This window comes from Arachis duranensis, chromosome 5 (assembly GCF_000817695.3).
Source record: "Arachis duranensis cultivar V14167 chromosome 5, aradu.V14167.gnm2.J7QH, whole genome shotgun sequence".
NCBI lineage: Eukaryota > Viridiplantae > Streptophyta > Magnoliopsida > Fabales > Fabaceae > Arachis > Arachis duranensis.
Window position 1 is genome coordinate 6905683 of NC_029776.3, and position 17572 is coordinate 6923254.

The window sequence follows — 17572 nt, forward strand, 5'->3', positions numbered from 1 at the left end:
ATTATCTATCTATTCTATTCTATTAGGGGCGTATTCTAATAAAAATAATAAAACCATCAGTATGACTTATTATTATTATTATTATTATTATTATTATTATTATTATTATTCTAATAAATTGAGTAATAATAATTAATATTAATTATTTTATTTAATATATCTCCATTTTTAATAACAGTATTATTATTATCATTATTTTAATTATTTTGTTAACAACAATAATTAATTTATTATTTTATTATAATGTATCATAATCCTTTCTTCTAAATAATATTATTACACTAATCTCTAATTTCTACATCATTATAATCTAACATTACTAATTCCTAAAATTTAATTAATCAGATTAAAATACTCAGACACTACTACTACTACACTAATTTCTAACATTATCACCATAATAATTTACTAATCTCTAACTTAATAATAATTATTATTTTACTTAAAATAAAATTTTCTACAATAAAAATTTACATAGTTAAGATGATCAAGATAATTAGCAATATAAAACTTCGGACAATTAACATCTTTTATTCTTCTTCTTCTTCTAGGCATTATTATGGAGTGGTCCAATTTTTTTTATTTAAAACTTCATCAATGGAGGGCCATGGAGAAGCTGCTGGTGGGGTTGGAAAAGAAGAAAGTTTGTGTTGCTGAAAGTGAAAGAGAATGGAAGGGGGGTGTTCAGCAATCACCAAAGTCTTGCTACAAGGGGTTGAGGAGACACTTACATGCGTGACACCTGGCTGGGGGCACAAATCAGACCGTCCGATTTGTGTTCCCTCCCAGCCCCGAAAACGAACCGTTCGATTATCGTGGTCAAATCGGTCCGTCCGATTTTTTCAGCCCAGCCGTCACAGTTTGGTGAAGCACCATAGACGCCTATAACGTAGTTATACACCATCTCCTTCCCAATATGTAAAATAAAAAAGTGTAACGATAACACTGACGCGCTTATTATATAATAATAAGAAACTGTGTACTAAATTTTAAATCTGAGATAAAGACTAAAGTTAATGTTCCTTTCCTCTTTCTTTGCTCCCACAATAGTTAATCCCTTCCTTCTTGTTTGCTTTGCATGTATTCCTACTTCCCAAGTACGCCAAGAAAAGAATCAGAATTCGAACTTCTACTGCAGTTCCTTATGTTTCATTTTCATAAATTTTGTTTTTTTAAACGGTATAACATACAAAATATGTCTTTTATTATTAAATATTAATAATAACTATTAAAATTTTCATTATGAATTAAATTTAATTTGCACGATGGTATAAAATTCAGTCATCAAAATTAAACTTTTATAATTTTTTTTTTTGGTAACAAACTCTTATAAATTTTAAAAGTAGACTTTATCACCGAACTTTTCTTTTCAAAAGTGAAGGACAATAATGGTTCCTATCTATCTTGTATTTTTGGTACACAATTTTGTTGGGTCTATGATAAAAAACTTAACCCAAGGCCGAACCCAAAGGTCCATTGCATTGGGCCGATACTGTATTCGAGACACGTGTATGTCAGATGTTGTGCCACTTCATCACTAATTCCAATTTCCAACAATAACCCCATGTTTCCATTCTAGTGCACCCTAGTTCGTTTGCCCCTCTCCTTCCTCCTAACTTCCAAATATGGTCGCATTCCCCGTTTTGCCCTCAAATCATCCTTTTGCTTTTTAGAACCCCGTTGAAAGCATTGAAGCAGGCCAACACACACAAAGCACAACTCAACACTCGAACTTGAAAAAAAAATTCCCCTCTGATCTCTGGCTTTAGCCATGGCTACTTCTGCTGCTACCTCTCAGCGAACCGAGCTAGCCAAGCACTGCAGCTCCAAGGACTGGTCCAAAGCCATTCGAATCCTCGATTCTCTTGTTTCTCAGAACGCTTCAATCCAAGACATATGGTAACCATATCATACTTTCCTCCATGATTTCCGTTTTCCTCATCGTGATTACTTCTCCTGAACGTTAATGTGAATCTCTATTATGATGCTTCTTTTTTTTCCTTTTTCTTTTTCCAGGAACAGAGCTTTCTGTTATAGCCAATTGGAGCTTCACAAGCATGTGATTAAGGATTGCGACCGAGCTCTTCAGCTTGACGATTCGCTTCTTCAAGCTTACATTCTCAAAGGTCTATTTATCCCCTTTATGCCTAATTGAATTCAATTGAACAATTTCTACTTCCTTTGAACTGTTCTTGTTTGTCTAGTCTGAGCTGTAGTTCCAGGGGAAAAAGGGACTTGATTTGAGTTCGCTTTACAATTGAGGTGGTTGATGAGAATATTGAATAATTAAAAATGGATAATAACCTTGTTCGGATTTGTCAGCAATTCAGCATGTTATGATGATGGATTTGTTCGTTCTTATATTTCTATTTCTGTAGATTACCATGTCTTTTTTAATTTTAAGTAAAGAGAAAGAAAGAGATGTCTTATCTTTGAAGTCAATGGTGTTACTTTATTCTGTCATGTAGGTCGAGCGCTTTCTGCATTGGGAAGGAAAGCAGATGCTTTATTAGTATGGGAGCAAGGATATGAACAAGCTCAGCATCATTCTTCTGATTTGAGGCAGTTGCTAGAAATTGAAGAGCTTTTGACGACAGCAAAACAAGGAAATGAAAATGTGTCGCACGAAGCCCATGGGTCGATCACGCTGCAATCAGAATCAGATTCTTTGAGTAATGGGAACTTGATTGAAAATAAAAATCAGGATAACTTGGGGGCTGAAGATGAATCATGCACCAACAATGGTGATAAATCTGTGATCTTGATGAAGACTGCTGATAAATTTGACTCAGAGAGTGAATTAAATGGTGATGATAGAGAGTCTAACAAATTTGATGGCCAAGTGAGCGGAAGCCCTGATGTAATTGATAAATTGAGTTATAACTCTGAATCATGTAATGACTCTAGTGATGCGTCAGAATCATGCGAAAAGGTGTTTACCAATATTGGTGAGTCTAGCGAGTCAGTTAATGTCGCTGAAATTCTTACAAAGTCGAGCAATAAGTTTGCTTTTACCCATGAAAAACATGAAGGGAGGAAAAATAAGAAGTTCTGTGTTGCTCGGGTTCCAAAGACAAAGTCTATAAGCGTAGATTTTCGGCTGTCACGCGGAATAGCAGAGGTTTGTTTAAGCAGTTGCTTTATGGCTTTTTTCATGTGTTTAAGAGCATATGTGATATTTTAATTGCTTTGCAGGTTAATGAAGGAAACTATGGTCATGCCATTTCTATTTTTGATCAGGTGCAATTTTGTCCTCCTCAGTGATACTTGTGGTTTTTAACTTTTATGCATTTGTTATTTTATCTTTCTTTTCGTTCTCTATTATCAAATGACAAACTGTAGCCTTGTCTCAATCATATACACAGATACTGAATGAGGACCCTGCATATCCCGAGGCTTTGATAGGGAGAGGAACTGCATATGCATTCAAGAGAGAACTTGATTCTGCCATAGCTGATTTTACAAAGGTAATGATAATGTGAATGGACACTGTCTGAAAGGTGATATTTTGGGTTATTTCTCTGTTTTTAAGCACTTTACATTTTTGTATATGTTAGGCTATACAGTTTAATCCATCAGCTGGTGAGGCATGGAAAAGGAGAGGTCAGGCGCGGGCAGCCTTGGGAGAGTTTGTTGAGGTAAGGCTTCTGTACCCAATCTCAGTATTTGTCTAATATTCAAAAGTGTAACCGCAGTCTCATTTCCAGTTGAAATTTATTATTATTATTATTATTATTATTATTATTATTATTATTGAGATATCCTCCTAAACCATCCTGATATTATCCTTATAATTTCGTAGTGAGGAAGATATTGAGTACTTCTAACCTTTTCAAGATATTAAATGTATTTAACATTTACCTTGTTTAGAAATTAGGATGATATTTAGAAGGGTTTATCACTACTCAATAAAATTGTTCGGTATTTTAGTTGAGGCCAGATTCATGTGAAGTGGGCCATTAGTCATATTATATATGAAATAGTCTAATTCTTTTAGGGGGGAAAAGAAAGAAAATAGAAAAAAAAAAGGGTCTTGGTTTTTGTTATGTGTGAATTTTCTTCTTTTAATAGAATATGTGGGTTTTTATTGGTTAGGCATTGCCACTAAAAGATATAGGCTTTAGTTGAATGCCTAAACAGTAAAGAGTTTATTGTCTTGGTTCGAAACCAACCTAATGTTGTCATTAAGAGTCCTGTGGTCTCCTTTATCATTATGGATTCATGATATTAGAGTATCTAACTTTATAATTTTATTGCATAGATTACAATTAATAATTTTGCACTGTTTTGAATGTCAGGCCATTGAAGATTTAACTAAGGCATTAGAGTTTGAATCCAACTCAGCAGATATTTTACACGAGAGAGGTATCTTTTCTGACGCTAGAGTCTTTTCATTTTATTATTAGGTAACTAATTGATCATTAAACATGAAATAATAAATAATGCTTCCTAATGTAGTTGCATATGTATCTCGTTGTACCAGCCACAGTTCTAGACAGACGATTTTAGTTATATGTGAAATAAGTCTGTAGTCTATATCTTGTGTTTTGTTTAAGAACTCATTGTTGATACACTTTTAGGGAGTTTGCTTTCAAATAAATGTGGCTAAACTGTTGAACTTTCTCTTTCTTTCTTTGTTATCGTTGGGCTGCTGCAAGAGAGAGAGAGAGAGAAAGAGAAAGGGGGCTGCAGTTGAAGACCTTTCAGCATGTGTGCAGCTTGATTGCGATAATAAGTCTGCCTACACATATTTGGTGGGTCCCATGTCTTCAATTATGATGTTCATTAATTATGAACTTTTGATATTGGTTTCTGGTCTTTAGCCTAGGAATGTGGCTTCATGCTTTTGCTAAACTTTACATAAACTTTCACAGGGTTTAGCGTTATCTTCAATTGGCGAATATAAGAAAGCCGAGGAAGCACATCTAAAAGCACTTCAACTTGACAGACATTTCCTTGAAGCATGGGCACACCTGACTCAGGTATCTCAGCGTTTCTGCACTGATAGTTTGTTGGCACATTACAGGTTTTTCAGTATTAGATTTATCAGTATTTGATTATAGCTATTAAGTATGGAACACCTTTTCTGGTATTTTCTTTTCACTTTTATGCTTAAAGCTACTTTGCTAGATGATACTGGCAGCTAGTTATCCTGACCTTCGCTTTTTGGCAGTTCTACCAAGAATTATCAAAGCCAGCTAAAGCTCAGGAATGTCTAAGTCAGGTGGTCCAAATTGATGGGAGGTAATTGTTGTGAATTAAAGTAGTACTTGGTATCATTGTTTTATTTGATCAGTCACACCTGATATTGTTGCTACCTGTTGGCTTTTTATTTGAGACTGATTGCTCAAGTTTTCGAATTAGGTTTGCTAGAGCTTATCATCTGCGTGGCCTTCTATTCCATGCAATGGGAGAGCATAGGTATTTATGCAACCTTACCTGCTGTTTAATTGGAATTGATTCTTTATAGACTTGATTGTTTTTGCTGCATGCATTCTAGAGTCTTACTGATTGAGGCTATGAATACTAGTAGAGTTCTTGTAAGGGCACTAGTTTAAGCATGATTTTTTTTTTCTTTTTTTTTACTGGAAAGCTAAACTTTTGATCTTTTCTATGCGTCAAATGCATTGAGAATGCTGAAAGTTAACCCTAATAGTACTAAAAGTTTAAGTTGTAGTGTGCAGTATAGAAGCAAATTTTCTGGTAGAAGTGGGAGCATCATCAAACTTTCTAGGGTGGGAGAAATTAAGAATAGTGTTTTTTAGAGGCCATGGAGTGCTCATGGGGCAACAACCTTGATTACTTGCCGTTTTCATGTAAACTATGTTGATTGAAACAGCATCACATGGGATTATCGTTGCATAGTTGATAAGTTTTGGTTGGTATTACAGAACCAAAACTTCCAAACATAGATTAATATGCCTGGAGTCTCAGCATATAGTTGCACAATAGCTATTATTCATTTGACTTCTAAGATTGTAGAGATAATTGTCTATGGATTATGTATGGAAACTGGTGAAATTGTAATTATTTTTTTATGGCTTTTACTTTTTAGTAGCACTTACAAATACATGCAAATTGCGAGATATTTCACGCCAAGAGTTGGTGTTAAAATATTTTGATTTGGAACTTTATGTTCTACAAGTTGATTTTGTTTCTTACTTACATTGGATTTTACTGTGACAGGAAAGCTATCAAGGATTTGACAATGGGGCTGACCATTGATGGTGCCAACATTGAGTGTTTGTATTTACGAGCTTCATGCTACCATGCTGTTGGACAGTACAAAGAGGCGGTATGATTTCAATTCAACTATGATCTATTTGAGAAGAATGCATGTTCAAAGTCATCGGGCTACAGAAATATTTTTTTAATGGTCACAGATCAAGGATTATGATGCTGCACTGGATTTGGAATTGGACTCGATGGATAAGTTTGTGCTCCAATGCCTAGCCTTTTATCAGGTTTGTTACTTTGTGAAATAGTATATTTCTAAAATATCTGCTTTTCATTTCCTATTTTAAAAATACATTCCTTTATTGATTAATCTACTATGTTGGGAGCAGTAGTAAATTTCCAGAGTCAATGTTAGGTTAGAGTAGAGAGATTATAGCTTTCCAATATGCAGACTTAGGGCATGCCAAGGTGAACATGCAAATCTGTTGGCATTTTCTAATACTCTTCTGCTTTAGTTCTTCATCTTGCCTAGTTATCATTATTAATTGACAGGCACTTACAGGACCTGCATTCCGTTGGTTAAGCTATATATGTTTACTACTTTTGTACATTCTCTTATTGCATTATGACATTCTAAGACGGCCATCGGTGGTGTTGTGACAGTTAACATGATACTTTGAAGTTTTATGCACTATGATCCTAGTTCCTTGATGTGCTTTCATTACTCTATTTTTTTTTTGCTTTTTCAGAAAGAGATTGCTCTTTACACAGCCTCAAAGTTTAGCAATGAGTTTTGCTGGTTTGATATTGATGGGGATATTGATCCACTTTTTAAGGTAAAAGTTATGGATGTTATTCCACCTTCCTTTTTATTTTTTTCTTCTTTAACCAGCCAAATGTATTATGTTTACCTGTGTGAACTGAACAATTTGGAATTATGGGATTGTACCAACCTGAATGTTTGAAATAAATAATATTGCTTGTTTGTATTATAACCTAAAAGTTCTCTTTAGGGTTCAGAAGCATAGAATTTTTTTGTTACAGGTGTGCTTTGTAAAGTTTGGGTTCACATTGATGTACTATTTATTAATGTCTGAATTATATTCAGGAATACTGGTGCAAGAGATTGCATCCGAAGAATGTATGTGAAAAGGTTTACAGGCAACCTCCTTTGCGCGAGTCTTTACGAAAGGGAAAGCTTAAAAAACAAGAATTAGCTCTTACAAAACAGAAGATTACCCTTATACAGGCTGCAGATTCCATTGGCAAGAAAATCCAGTATGATTGTCCTGGTTTCCTACCTAATAGACGTCAGGTAAATGGTTGTAGCTTACACACTTAGACATTTACATATATTGTCATTATTTTTCCTGTTTGTGGTATTCCAATCAACAAATTGTTAATCTTGTATTGCTGTTGATATTTTCATCTTTCATCATGATATTAATATTTTCTTATTTATCAGCATCGAATGGCAGGATTTGCTGCTATTGAAATTGCACAAAAGGTTTCCAAGGCTTGGCGTTCACTGAAAGCAGAATTGAAGGGCTCTAATAAAAGCAACTCAAGGTATGGCAAAAGGGCCAGGAGAAGGGAAAGACTTAACATGCCAAGTCAGAATAGAGGAGGTGCAGGCTGTAGCACAAGTACTGCCGTGGAAACATCCTCTTCTTATGGCATTGTAGATGATAGATCATCCAGCCGTTCCATATCATGGCAAGAGGTTTACACATTAGCTGTTAGATGGAGACAGATCTCTGAGCCTTGTGACCCAGTTGTGTGGGTGAACAAGCTAAGGTATTGCATCCTTGTGCCAAGTATTCTAGCAGACTATATTATCTCTCGCTGCTTAATCCTAGATGAGTATTTTTCTCGTAATCTTACATTTTTCGTTATCTTTGAACTATTCGTAGATTCTCATTTATCTGCACGGCCTCTGATCTGTGCTATAAATTGAAAATCTGATTTTTCTAGCTGCATGACACAGCTACCATGTGGCTGCCAAATGGGCTACCTGCCTACCTACCTGTCTGTTTAAGCCCTCCCTTAATAGGCCACAGGTTAAATAGTTAGGCCAAAATGATCCACCATTTAGATGGGCTGTAAAATTAGCAGCCCAAATCACCTGATTATAGATTCTTCAATGATTAATCATAAAATAATAAAATATCAAGGCCCTGTAGTTTAACCAAATTCAGATTTTGTTGAATTTGAGTATGTTTCTTTGTACTGCAGTGAAGAGTTCAATTCTGGATTTGGTTCTCACACACCTATGATTCTGGGACAAGCAAAAGTTGTTCGATACTTTCCTAACTATGAAAGGCAAGCACCTCCGGGGACCCTCTTTTCTCTTCTCCTTATATCAACAAACTGGCTTGGGAAATACTCATTCTTAATGAATGCCACAGGACCTTAGATATTTCAAAGACTGTCATCAAAGAGAGAACATATGTCTACAGCAAAACAGACCAGATCATTCATCTCTTGAAAGATGGGAAATTAGAAGAAGTGAGTTGCTTATTGTTGATTTTCATGCGTTTTGCCCTTTTTTTCTTGCCATATATATATATTAACTCTGCCATGATTTGTAACTTCAAGTGGTCAGCTTTAGAAAACTTTTGCTTGGCTCACAGTACTATATGCCTCTTTGATTACTGTTGGGTGATACACGAAATTTTCAGTTCTGAATATAAATTTTAGCATTACTTAAAAAGGGTTAAACTGTTTTGATGATAGGTAGCATTTCTTGAATCTTACACATCAATTTAGATAAACTATTGTCAGTGACAAACTGTCCTGAATAATTAAGTTGTTAACATGAATAGTTTTGTATCTCTTGAATTCCTCCTTAGCTCTTACACATGAGCCCTTTGGGCCTGAAGAATTAAGTATGGAGAATGCACAAATCTATTCTTACCATATGTTGTTGAAATCTAGGTTTTTATTTTTGAAGAATGAGAGAGGCAAAGATTTAGCTTCTGAACAATTTACTCGTCTAGATCTGTCACCATCCCAGAAAGCAATCATCCCAAAAGTTGAAGCTACTACTAGAAAGCACATGAATAGTTTACTTTGCTTAATTCACACATAGAAATAGCACTTCCCTTCCAAATATAATTGGATATAACTACTAAACCTTTTTAAATAATTATTATGATGAACTAATATAAATGCATCAGTACTCGCCTTCTCTTGCTTGTCATTGCTGACAACTATTAACAATGATGTCTGCTTGATGTTACATGGCATTTTGTTTTTAATAGTATTTCTGTAATCTTTTTTTTTTTTTTATGGAAACTTTTGTTTATGTGCAGGTCATTCATGCAAAATCTTGCTCTGATCTTTATAATATTGTCGGTGAGGATTTCTGGTCAGCTACTTGGTGCAACAGTACTGCATTTGAAGGGTAAGTTGTATACTGCATAAATCTGAGGATAATAAAATGTTTTCACGCACTTATTTCTGGATGTTGATGTGCTTTCAGGAAACAACTCGAAGGGACAAGGATAACTCTTCTAAAAATGTAAGCTAGATACAAGTTTTGAGAAAATGATAGTCTTCTTTGTTGCTTTAGTTTTTCCAGACATCATATTGTCGGAATTGATGGTTTTTCTTTTTCAGGGGAGAACATGGTTTTGACTTTTCAATTAGAACACCTTGTACACCAGCAAGATGGGAAGATTATGATGCAGAAATGGCAATGGCATGGGAAGTATGTGACACCAAAACCTTCTGTTGGATTGTTTACCTGATAGATGTTCCTATAGATCTTTACCAAGGATGTCACCTGCATTTATCATTGAATTGTGATTGATGATTATACGAAGGCATCTTTTTACTTTTATTTATCATTCAAGTTACTCATTGGATTGTGAATTTACCTTGTCGCATGTTGGGATGTTGTGTATCAGACCCTCTGTAAAGCTTACTGTGGTGAAAACTATGGGTCTACTGATTTCGACGCACTTGAAAACGTGAGAGATGCAATCTTAAGGATGACATATTACTGGTACAGCATTATCAAAATGTGTAGATTGTCTTTGTTTCTTACTTAGGTCATATCCATATATCCACCTATCTGCATTCCTTTTCAGGTATAACTTTATGCCACTCTCCAGAGGATCTGCTGCAGTTGGACTAGTGGTTATGCTGGGTTTGTTACTTGCAGCCAATATGGAGTTTACGGGAAGCCTTCCACAGGGTTTACAGGTCGATTGGGAAGCTATTTTGAATTTAGATCCAGACTCCTTCGTGGACTCTGTCAAAAGTTGGCTGTACCCATCCTTGAAGGTGAATACCTCATGGAAAGACTATCCTGATGTTGCATCCACTTTTTCAACAACAGGATCTGTTGTTGCTGCCTTGAGCTCTTCTGATGATTGAACTTCTTGAGATATTACCTGGTGAGTCAACTGCATATTAAGATATACTCCATTTCTGTTTACTTTTTGGTGAAATTGTATTTCCCTTTCTGTTTATCACTTCTAGTGAAAGAATAGTGGTTTATATTAGATAAGGATTCTCTCTTGTTTAAAATGAGTGTTCATATCTCTAACCCAAAAAAAAAAAGAAAAAAAGAAAAAAAGAAAAGCAAAGCAAATCAATGGTGAAACGTGAATGCTACAAGATCATGTTTATTTCGAATGAGAGGATTCAAATCTGTTTATATTTAAATACCCAATCCAAATGTGAATGGTTCAATTTTATATGTTTGCAAAAGCTAATTCAATATACTGATCTGAATGTTGTAGGTCTATCTTAAGGTTGCGGATAATTATATTGCTGCTGGTCTCGTCATAAGCTGTTGCTGCTGAGAAGTATTAGGTCATTGACCTTCTTGAGCCTTAAATCTGTACGCAGGCTTGTTATTGTAATAATGTGTTTCCGATTGTACAGAAATGTAACATAACTACATAAGGAAGTAGATGACTAAATTACTATTTATCTTTGTTACTTCAATAATATCTACTTTCTCGCCATCCCGGCTTTTGAAAGAGAAGAGAGACGAAACGGTGGGTGCTGTATTTATACTTGTATTTTATTTGTTGTAAAAATTGTTTGTAGTGAAATTATTTTTCCCCATATTTGAAACGTTGTTGTATTAGTAGGCTCAACCTTACTTATCTTACCTCTTGGTAATTTTTTTATTGGTCTTATAACACCGTGAACGATTGGGATGGAAAAATTATGTATTACGATTTCCGAGAGAAGCATGGTATACCACAATAAATATTTTGTAGGAAAATGCCTTGCTCTAGAAGATCTCCAATCTCTTTTTCTTTCTGTTTTCTTACTCATTTAGGAGACTGCCGTGTTCTTCTGGGATATTTGAGATATGAAAAATCTAAGGGATCGGCACTTTTGATCAAAATCTAGCTAGTATTTAGCCAGTAGTGTGGGAATGGAAAAATGGCGAATGAAAAGTGGGATTTTGCAGTTGGGAGAAGTGTGTGTTGGAGGGAGGGGGTTAAGAAAATGTGAGTAGGAGTGTATGCAACTATGCATTCGGGGTTTTTTTTGAGGCTGATGTACAAAAATATCAATGCTGGCTCGTTGATGGCCCAAAATTATAAAATGTAAAAAGAAAGAAGGGTGTATGCAAACAAGGATGTATATCGTACATTTTTTTATAAAAATGTTATTTGTACATTAAAATCGGTTACTAAAATTAACTACTAATGTATTTGTATATAAATATATATGTAGTTTAATTTATTTTTAATGTATATTTGTATTTCAATATATATTTTATATTGATAACTGATTTTAGTGTACATGTAGCATTATTTTTTTTAATACCAAAATAAATATCGTACACTTTTTATTTTTACTTTATCATTGTGATTAAGGATTAATACTATTGATCAAAAAATTATTAATGGTATTAGTCTTTTCGTAAATTAGATGTCACATGTCATTTAATTTCGTAATATTAATTTAAACGGAACTAAGTACTTAACTAGCCCAAGTTATTTCACATAAATTTTCATAACGGGAATAACTTACATTTTTAGCATTTAAAGTAAAAAATTGTTTAACAAGAATAAAAAAAATTCCTCCGAAAGTTCTTTTCATATATTAAATGTAACAACAAAAAAAAGTCACCAGAAAAAAATGTAACAAAAAAAAATCCCCCAAAAAAATGTAACAAAAAAATTTATTTAGCATGCTTAGCAATTTAATGCTTGGCATTGTCAGCTAACCCTGAAGTTCATTTAATGCTTTACTTGCCAAATATAAATAAACCTTAGTCTTGTATGGTGCTCCTCTGATATGCTTCACTTTTCTGTAGTCTCGCGCTCTTGGATTATGTGCTGGCTTCTTAACACATTTTCATTTTTCACCCACTACTTTTCTCCTCGGATTCGCCCTTCTCAACTCTCTTCTGTTTAGCCGCACTCGTCTCCCAATCAAAGGTTCTCCTCCATTATTGTTAGACGTAACTTGAAATTAAATTAAAGCACACGTTAAGAACTTATGTTCGAGGATATTCCATGCATTTAATTTACCAAACCACATATACATACATACAAATTAAAGTTACTAATTAAATGGTCACTTGTATATATAAAGATGAAAATTCAGATCCAGTTAATTTCATATAAAATTGATAGCTGAGAATCTTAAATAATTTTAATAATTTGACTAAATTTTTACTATTCTCAATTATCAATTTCATGTTAAATTGAGTCACCTGAGGTTTCACCATATATAAACCATAATCCATGCCTATAAAAATTTGCAATTCACACTTGCATGAAATAATAATTTACAGTAAACTTAAATTTCTAGAAAATCAAGCATTCTAGAAGACAGAAACTCACCTTTAATTTTTCTCCACGTAGTAGTCTTCTTCTTCATCAAGTTGGTAGCATCGCATTTATCTCTGCGCCGCCTTGACTTTTCCGAAGAAGCAAAGAGCCACGTGGCGTTCATCTGCTTGTTAACCATACGAGCCACATAGTACGGAATCTTGAACCAAGCTCTCTTTGGAGAGCCCTTTCATGTCATAAGCCTGTGCTCTTCTCCACAAGCTCTTCCCATGAAGACACGTGGCAGTTCCATAACCATTATTCGATAAGCACAGAGCTCGACTTGCATCGCTCACTGCAGATTCTGCATCTCCAACAACCAAATGACACTGTGCTCTATTGCTATGAAGCACCACTCTCTCTCTCTTTCTCTTCAATGGACACAAATCCAAAGCCTTTGAATACTTCATCGCAGCCATTTCCATGTTCCCTAACCAAAACTCATTGTTTCCTTCTTGTTTCAAAGCACAAGCCATGGCTTCTTTTTCTCTGATCTCTTGCTCACTCATTAGACTCTCTCTCTTCACTCTATCCACCTTCAAATCCCATAACTCTTCCAACGTTCTCTTGGTCCTTTCGCTCTTCAAATTCAACGACCTGAAAAACTTGATCTTGTGGTAATCCTGTAATAGGGTCCGTGCGATTGTTTGTCCTAAGCTTTTGAGCTCAACCAAATCAACAAGAACCGGAACTACAATATCCATGACCTTATATCTTGTGAATGGATCCTTAAGAAGTTGCAAAAGGCTTTCAATGGCCAACTTTTGTCTATCATCCGAGGATCTTGAAACGTTACAAAGATTCACTATCACTTCTTTCAAATCCGCTATGCTTTCTCTACCTATTTTGGTATGACAAAGAGTTCTTACAAGTCCTAATCCCGCAGGTGAAGTTGGATTCGCTAAACCACCCCACATCCCACACAATTCCTTCAAGAATTGCTTCTTCTTGCAGATCAATCCCACAGATCTTTCTCTCCATGCAAAGCAATCAAGAAGATAGAGAGACCAGCACTGAAGCTGGTTGGCCCATTCTTCCGCCTTTCTATTCTCTAGTTCCAACCCTCTCTGCCCTCTCGTCAGCAAGTTCCTTTGGTACTCTAATCTCTCTGATTCCTTCAAAGAAACAAACTTCTCATAAACAGTGTCGAGGCACGTAGAAGCTATGTCAATGGCTGCTTCTATGATTTCAGCTTCGTGTTCCGCTACGGCTTCAAAAGTTGCTTCATGGCTTGCCAGGTGGCCAAGTGCACGAAGTGCAACTCTCTGCTCAACCCAACTTATTTTCCCAATAAACAGTTCGATTAGTGGCTTAACCACGTTGGATTTAACTGCTTTATCCGCAAGCTTAACTTCATTCATGGCGTAGGAACCAATGATATGTGCTGCATAGTAAGGGATATACATATTCTGGTCCCTAAGAAGCCAATCTTTGTAGCTGACACTTTTTTGAATCAATTTAGCCATGCATCTGAATATGCCAAGGGAAGGAAACTCTGGGTCGTTTGGTTTAGTGATAGCAATTTTCCAGAGCCCATTTAAAGCTAGGATGTGTTCTTGGTCGTCTAAGTGAGGCATTTGTTTGAAGTAGCGAGAGATTTTGGCTCTTCTGAGAGTAGGAACTGTTTCAGACACGATGCAGAAGAAACAAGAACAGGAACAGTAGTTGTCGTTGGTGCATGTTGGTGTAGCAGGTATCAAGTTATGTTTTGTCTTCTTTGTGGTTGAATAATTTTGTGGGAGTTGGTATTCCATATCCATGGTGAGAAATTTGATGGGGTCTTTAATTTTTTTGTATGTGTTGTAATATTTGGATTGAATATATATTGGTTAGAGTTAGTAGTAGTAGTTGTGGCGCACCTAGTTGCTCGTGACAAGATAATAATTAAGTTAAGTTGTGTGTATCACATGTAATATGGTACAGAAAATGCAATGAGTATGATAAGTGACTTTGTTTTCAATACATGGGATTATGGGAAGAATCATTGCTTCAAAGTACAAACAACGGAGGGGAATTGTTGAAGAACATTCAACGGCATTACTTTAAGGCAGCTAGGATCGAATAATGATATTTTATACTACTTATAGTTATTATGCACTACTTAAAGTATAAAGCTAAAGTTTATATTTCTATTTGATCTGTGCATAATAATGGACTAACACCAGAACAATCTCTGTCATTATAAATCGATTACAAAATGTACAATTTTTTTTTAAATAAATTTAAGTTATAAATCGATTAAAAAAGAATAAAACATAACTATAAAGAGAATAGAGAAACTTAGGCTTTTTTTAAGTTCAATAAACAAATATTATTGTTTGGAATTTAAATTGACTTGAGTATTGAAGTATATTTTGCAGTCACAGAAACATTAAAACTTAGAAGTGATGACTTTTACAATTTTTCTTGCATCTCTTGTTTGGTGTCTTTGGATATATGTGTTCACTTAAGAAAATTACTATTGCATTAAACATCTCACCCAAAATATATAGAAATGCTAATAAGTTGCTATGTATATAAGTTCAAATTTGACATTTGTTGGACAAAATAAAGCATATCATATCAGCTAAATCTTCTTCGTTCATCAACTGTTGACCAAAAATGCCGGATGGACCACGAATCTACTATACTTAAAGAAACATAGACATTATCAATCACCTTGAAACGGATCGCCACAAAAGCTGTGTAAGAAAATTAAGAACACTCATTTAAAAAGTAAAAGAAGGAATAGATGAGAGACATATATACAAGCGCTATTGATGACTAAGATCTCTTGGGAATTAAGCATAAGCGCAGTGGGTGAGTTTTTAAATTTTTTTTTTAAATAAAAAAATTATGTTTAGATATTTTATGTAAGAATGGTAATAAATAGAGAAGGGATAGGAATTAGATTCAACCATAATTCTACCTGCGTGTATTGAGATTTTTATATAAATTTAACCCTATTTTATTTGCAAATTGAGAATATTCCAACTCTAACTCTACTTATTCTTAACCCGTGAGTACTCGATTCTACTCGTCGTTGCTAAAAAAGATGCAATATTATTATATAATTTAAGGATAATTTAAAATAAAACTGATTTTTATGTAAAAAAACCGTATTAAATTATCAATTAATGATCTTTTCTAAATAACCAAGAATTTTTTATATTTAATGAGAGATCCTTGATTGACCATCCATTTAAAAGTTAAAACATATTTTTATATAAATATATACATATATAAGATGTGAGTTGGTCGGATAGTACTCGCATCCTATTCTATCCGCTCCGGATCGGATTAGCAACCTACGAGTACGATACATATTATCATTTTTAATCTCATATAAAAATATATTTTTATCTATTAATTATATTTAGGTACAATAATATAAATATATGAAAAATATCAGAGGTAAATGGTATTTTTTTAAAAAAATATATTTTTATTTTTACTATTAAAAAATTATCAAATACATTTAAAAAAATCTTTTTTCAATTACCTTAATAGAAAGTAGAAACCCAAACATGCACTCAATCAATGCCACTGCATATATATTCAAACTATCCCCTGCCTGCTGAAAGTATGATGAAATCATCCAGTTTCCAACTTAAAAAGTGATCAAATCAAATATAAAATATAGTGCAAGTACAAGAAGGGTTGGTCTCAAGAAAATGCGGCTATCACCATATATGCTTGTTCTTTAAAATTTAAATTAAATCATTTGCAGCTCCTTTATAATTAACCATGTGATTACAGCCTATGAGGGACTTGGAAAAGAATCAACACACGAGTTCGTTTATTGGCATGTGTCCCTATAAACATAGATATTGATGAAGAACAAGGTTGCTGCCCCTTGCCTAGTTGAGTTTATTGCTAGGCGTGCACATCTATCATAGATTTGTGCGCACGTGATCTAGAACTCTGAACAGAACACCAGCTTCATGTGATTCAAGAAAACCGTAGTTTCACAATAACTTACTTCAAAAGTGTTATGGAGAAATCTAAACTTCAAAGCTCTGCAAACGAAAACAATTTAGTAACGGATTTTTTATAGTGACAGATAATGATAATAGAAGATGAGTTTAAATAGTTAAAAATTATTTTATTTAATATTTATTAATTTTTGTTAAAATAATTATGTTATTTTATATATAATAAATATAGAATTATAAATGTTATATATATAGAATTATAGATGTTATGTTAAATAAAATAATTTTTATTATTGTTTCTTTTAAACATGATTGTTTTGCAATCATATTTACATTTTTCGAGGAAAAGGCAATTTAACACTTGTTAGGAATGGTATCTGTTCGGTATTTTGGGATTTCGGACGGGTTGGTGAAGTGTTCCGGGTGAGGAGGTAGGGATCAGCCTGGTTATGAGTCTGTGTGTAAAACGCGGGGGTTGACGATCTCCCAAGCTCTTCGAGAGGTGAAGGGGGTGCCACTTGCAATGACACTCCGACGCCCAAGTCAGTAGGTATTCAGGTGGTTTGAGAGTAAGGTGATAGTGATACCCCTCCCTATATATACCCTGTCAGTAGGGCGGGCCCATAGGGAAGGTCTCTTTTTAGGAAACTTCCTCTCCCATAGCTGTCA

At 34.4% G+C, this 17572-nt stretch overlaps 1 protein-coding gene and 1 pseudogene across 1 annotated transcript; one reads left to right on the forward strand and one right to left on the reverse strand.

The window, feature by feature from the left end:
- The first annotated feature begins 1653 nt into the window (after window positions 1–1653).
- LOC107487694 (suppressor of RPS4-RLD 1) lies at window positions 1654–11281 on the forward strand. The gene is given in 24 exon segments (XM_016108390.3): window positions 1654–1899; window positions 2017–2126; window positions 2469–3121; window positions 3196–3240; window positions 3366–3467; window positions 3558–3638; window positions 4299–4406; window positions 4683–4754; window positions 4875–4982; window positions 5174–5244; window positions 5365–5421; window positions 6187–6295; window positions 6384–6464; window positions 6927–7013; window positions 7286–7492; window positions 7643–7974; window positions 8413–8499; window positions 8586–8685; window positions 9492–9583; window positions 9662–9700; window positions 9799–9889; window positions 10089–10186; window positions 10272–10580; window positions 10929–11281. Coding segments are annotated over 23 exon segments (3147 nt in total). The 5' UTR covers window positions 1654–1771; the 3' UTR covers window positions 10561–10580; window positions 10929–11281.
- A 1009-nt stretch (window positions 11282–12290) lies between these two features.
- LOC107487677 (uncharacterized) lies at window positions 12291–14783 on the reverse strand (annotated as a pseudogene).
- Between the last annotated feature and the right edge of the window lie 2789 nt (window positions 14784–17572).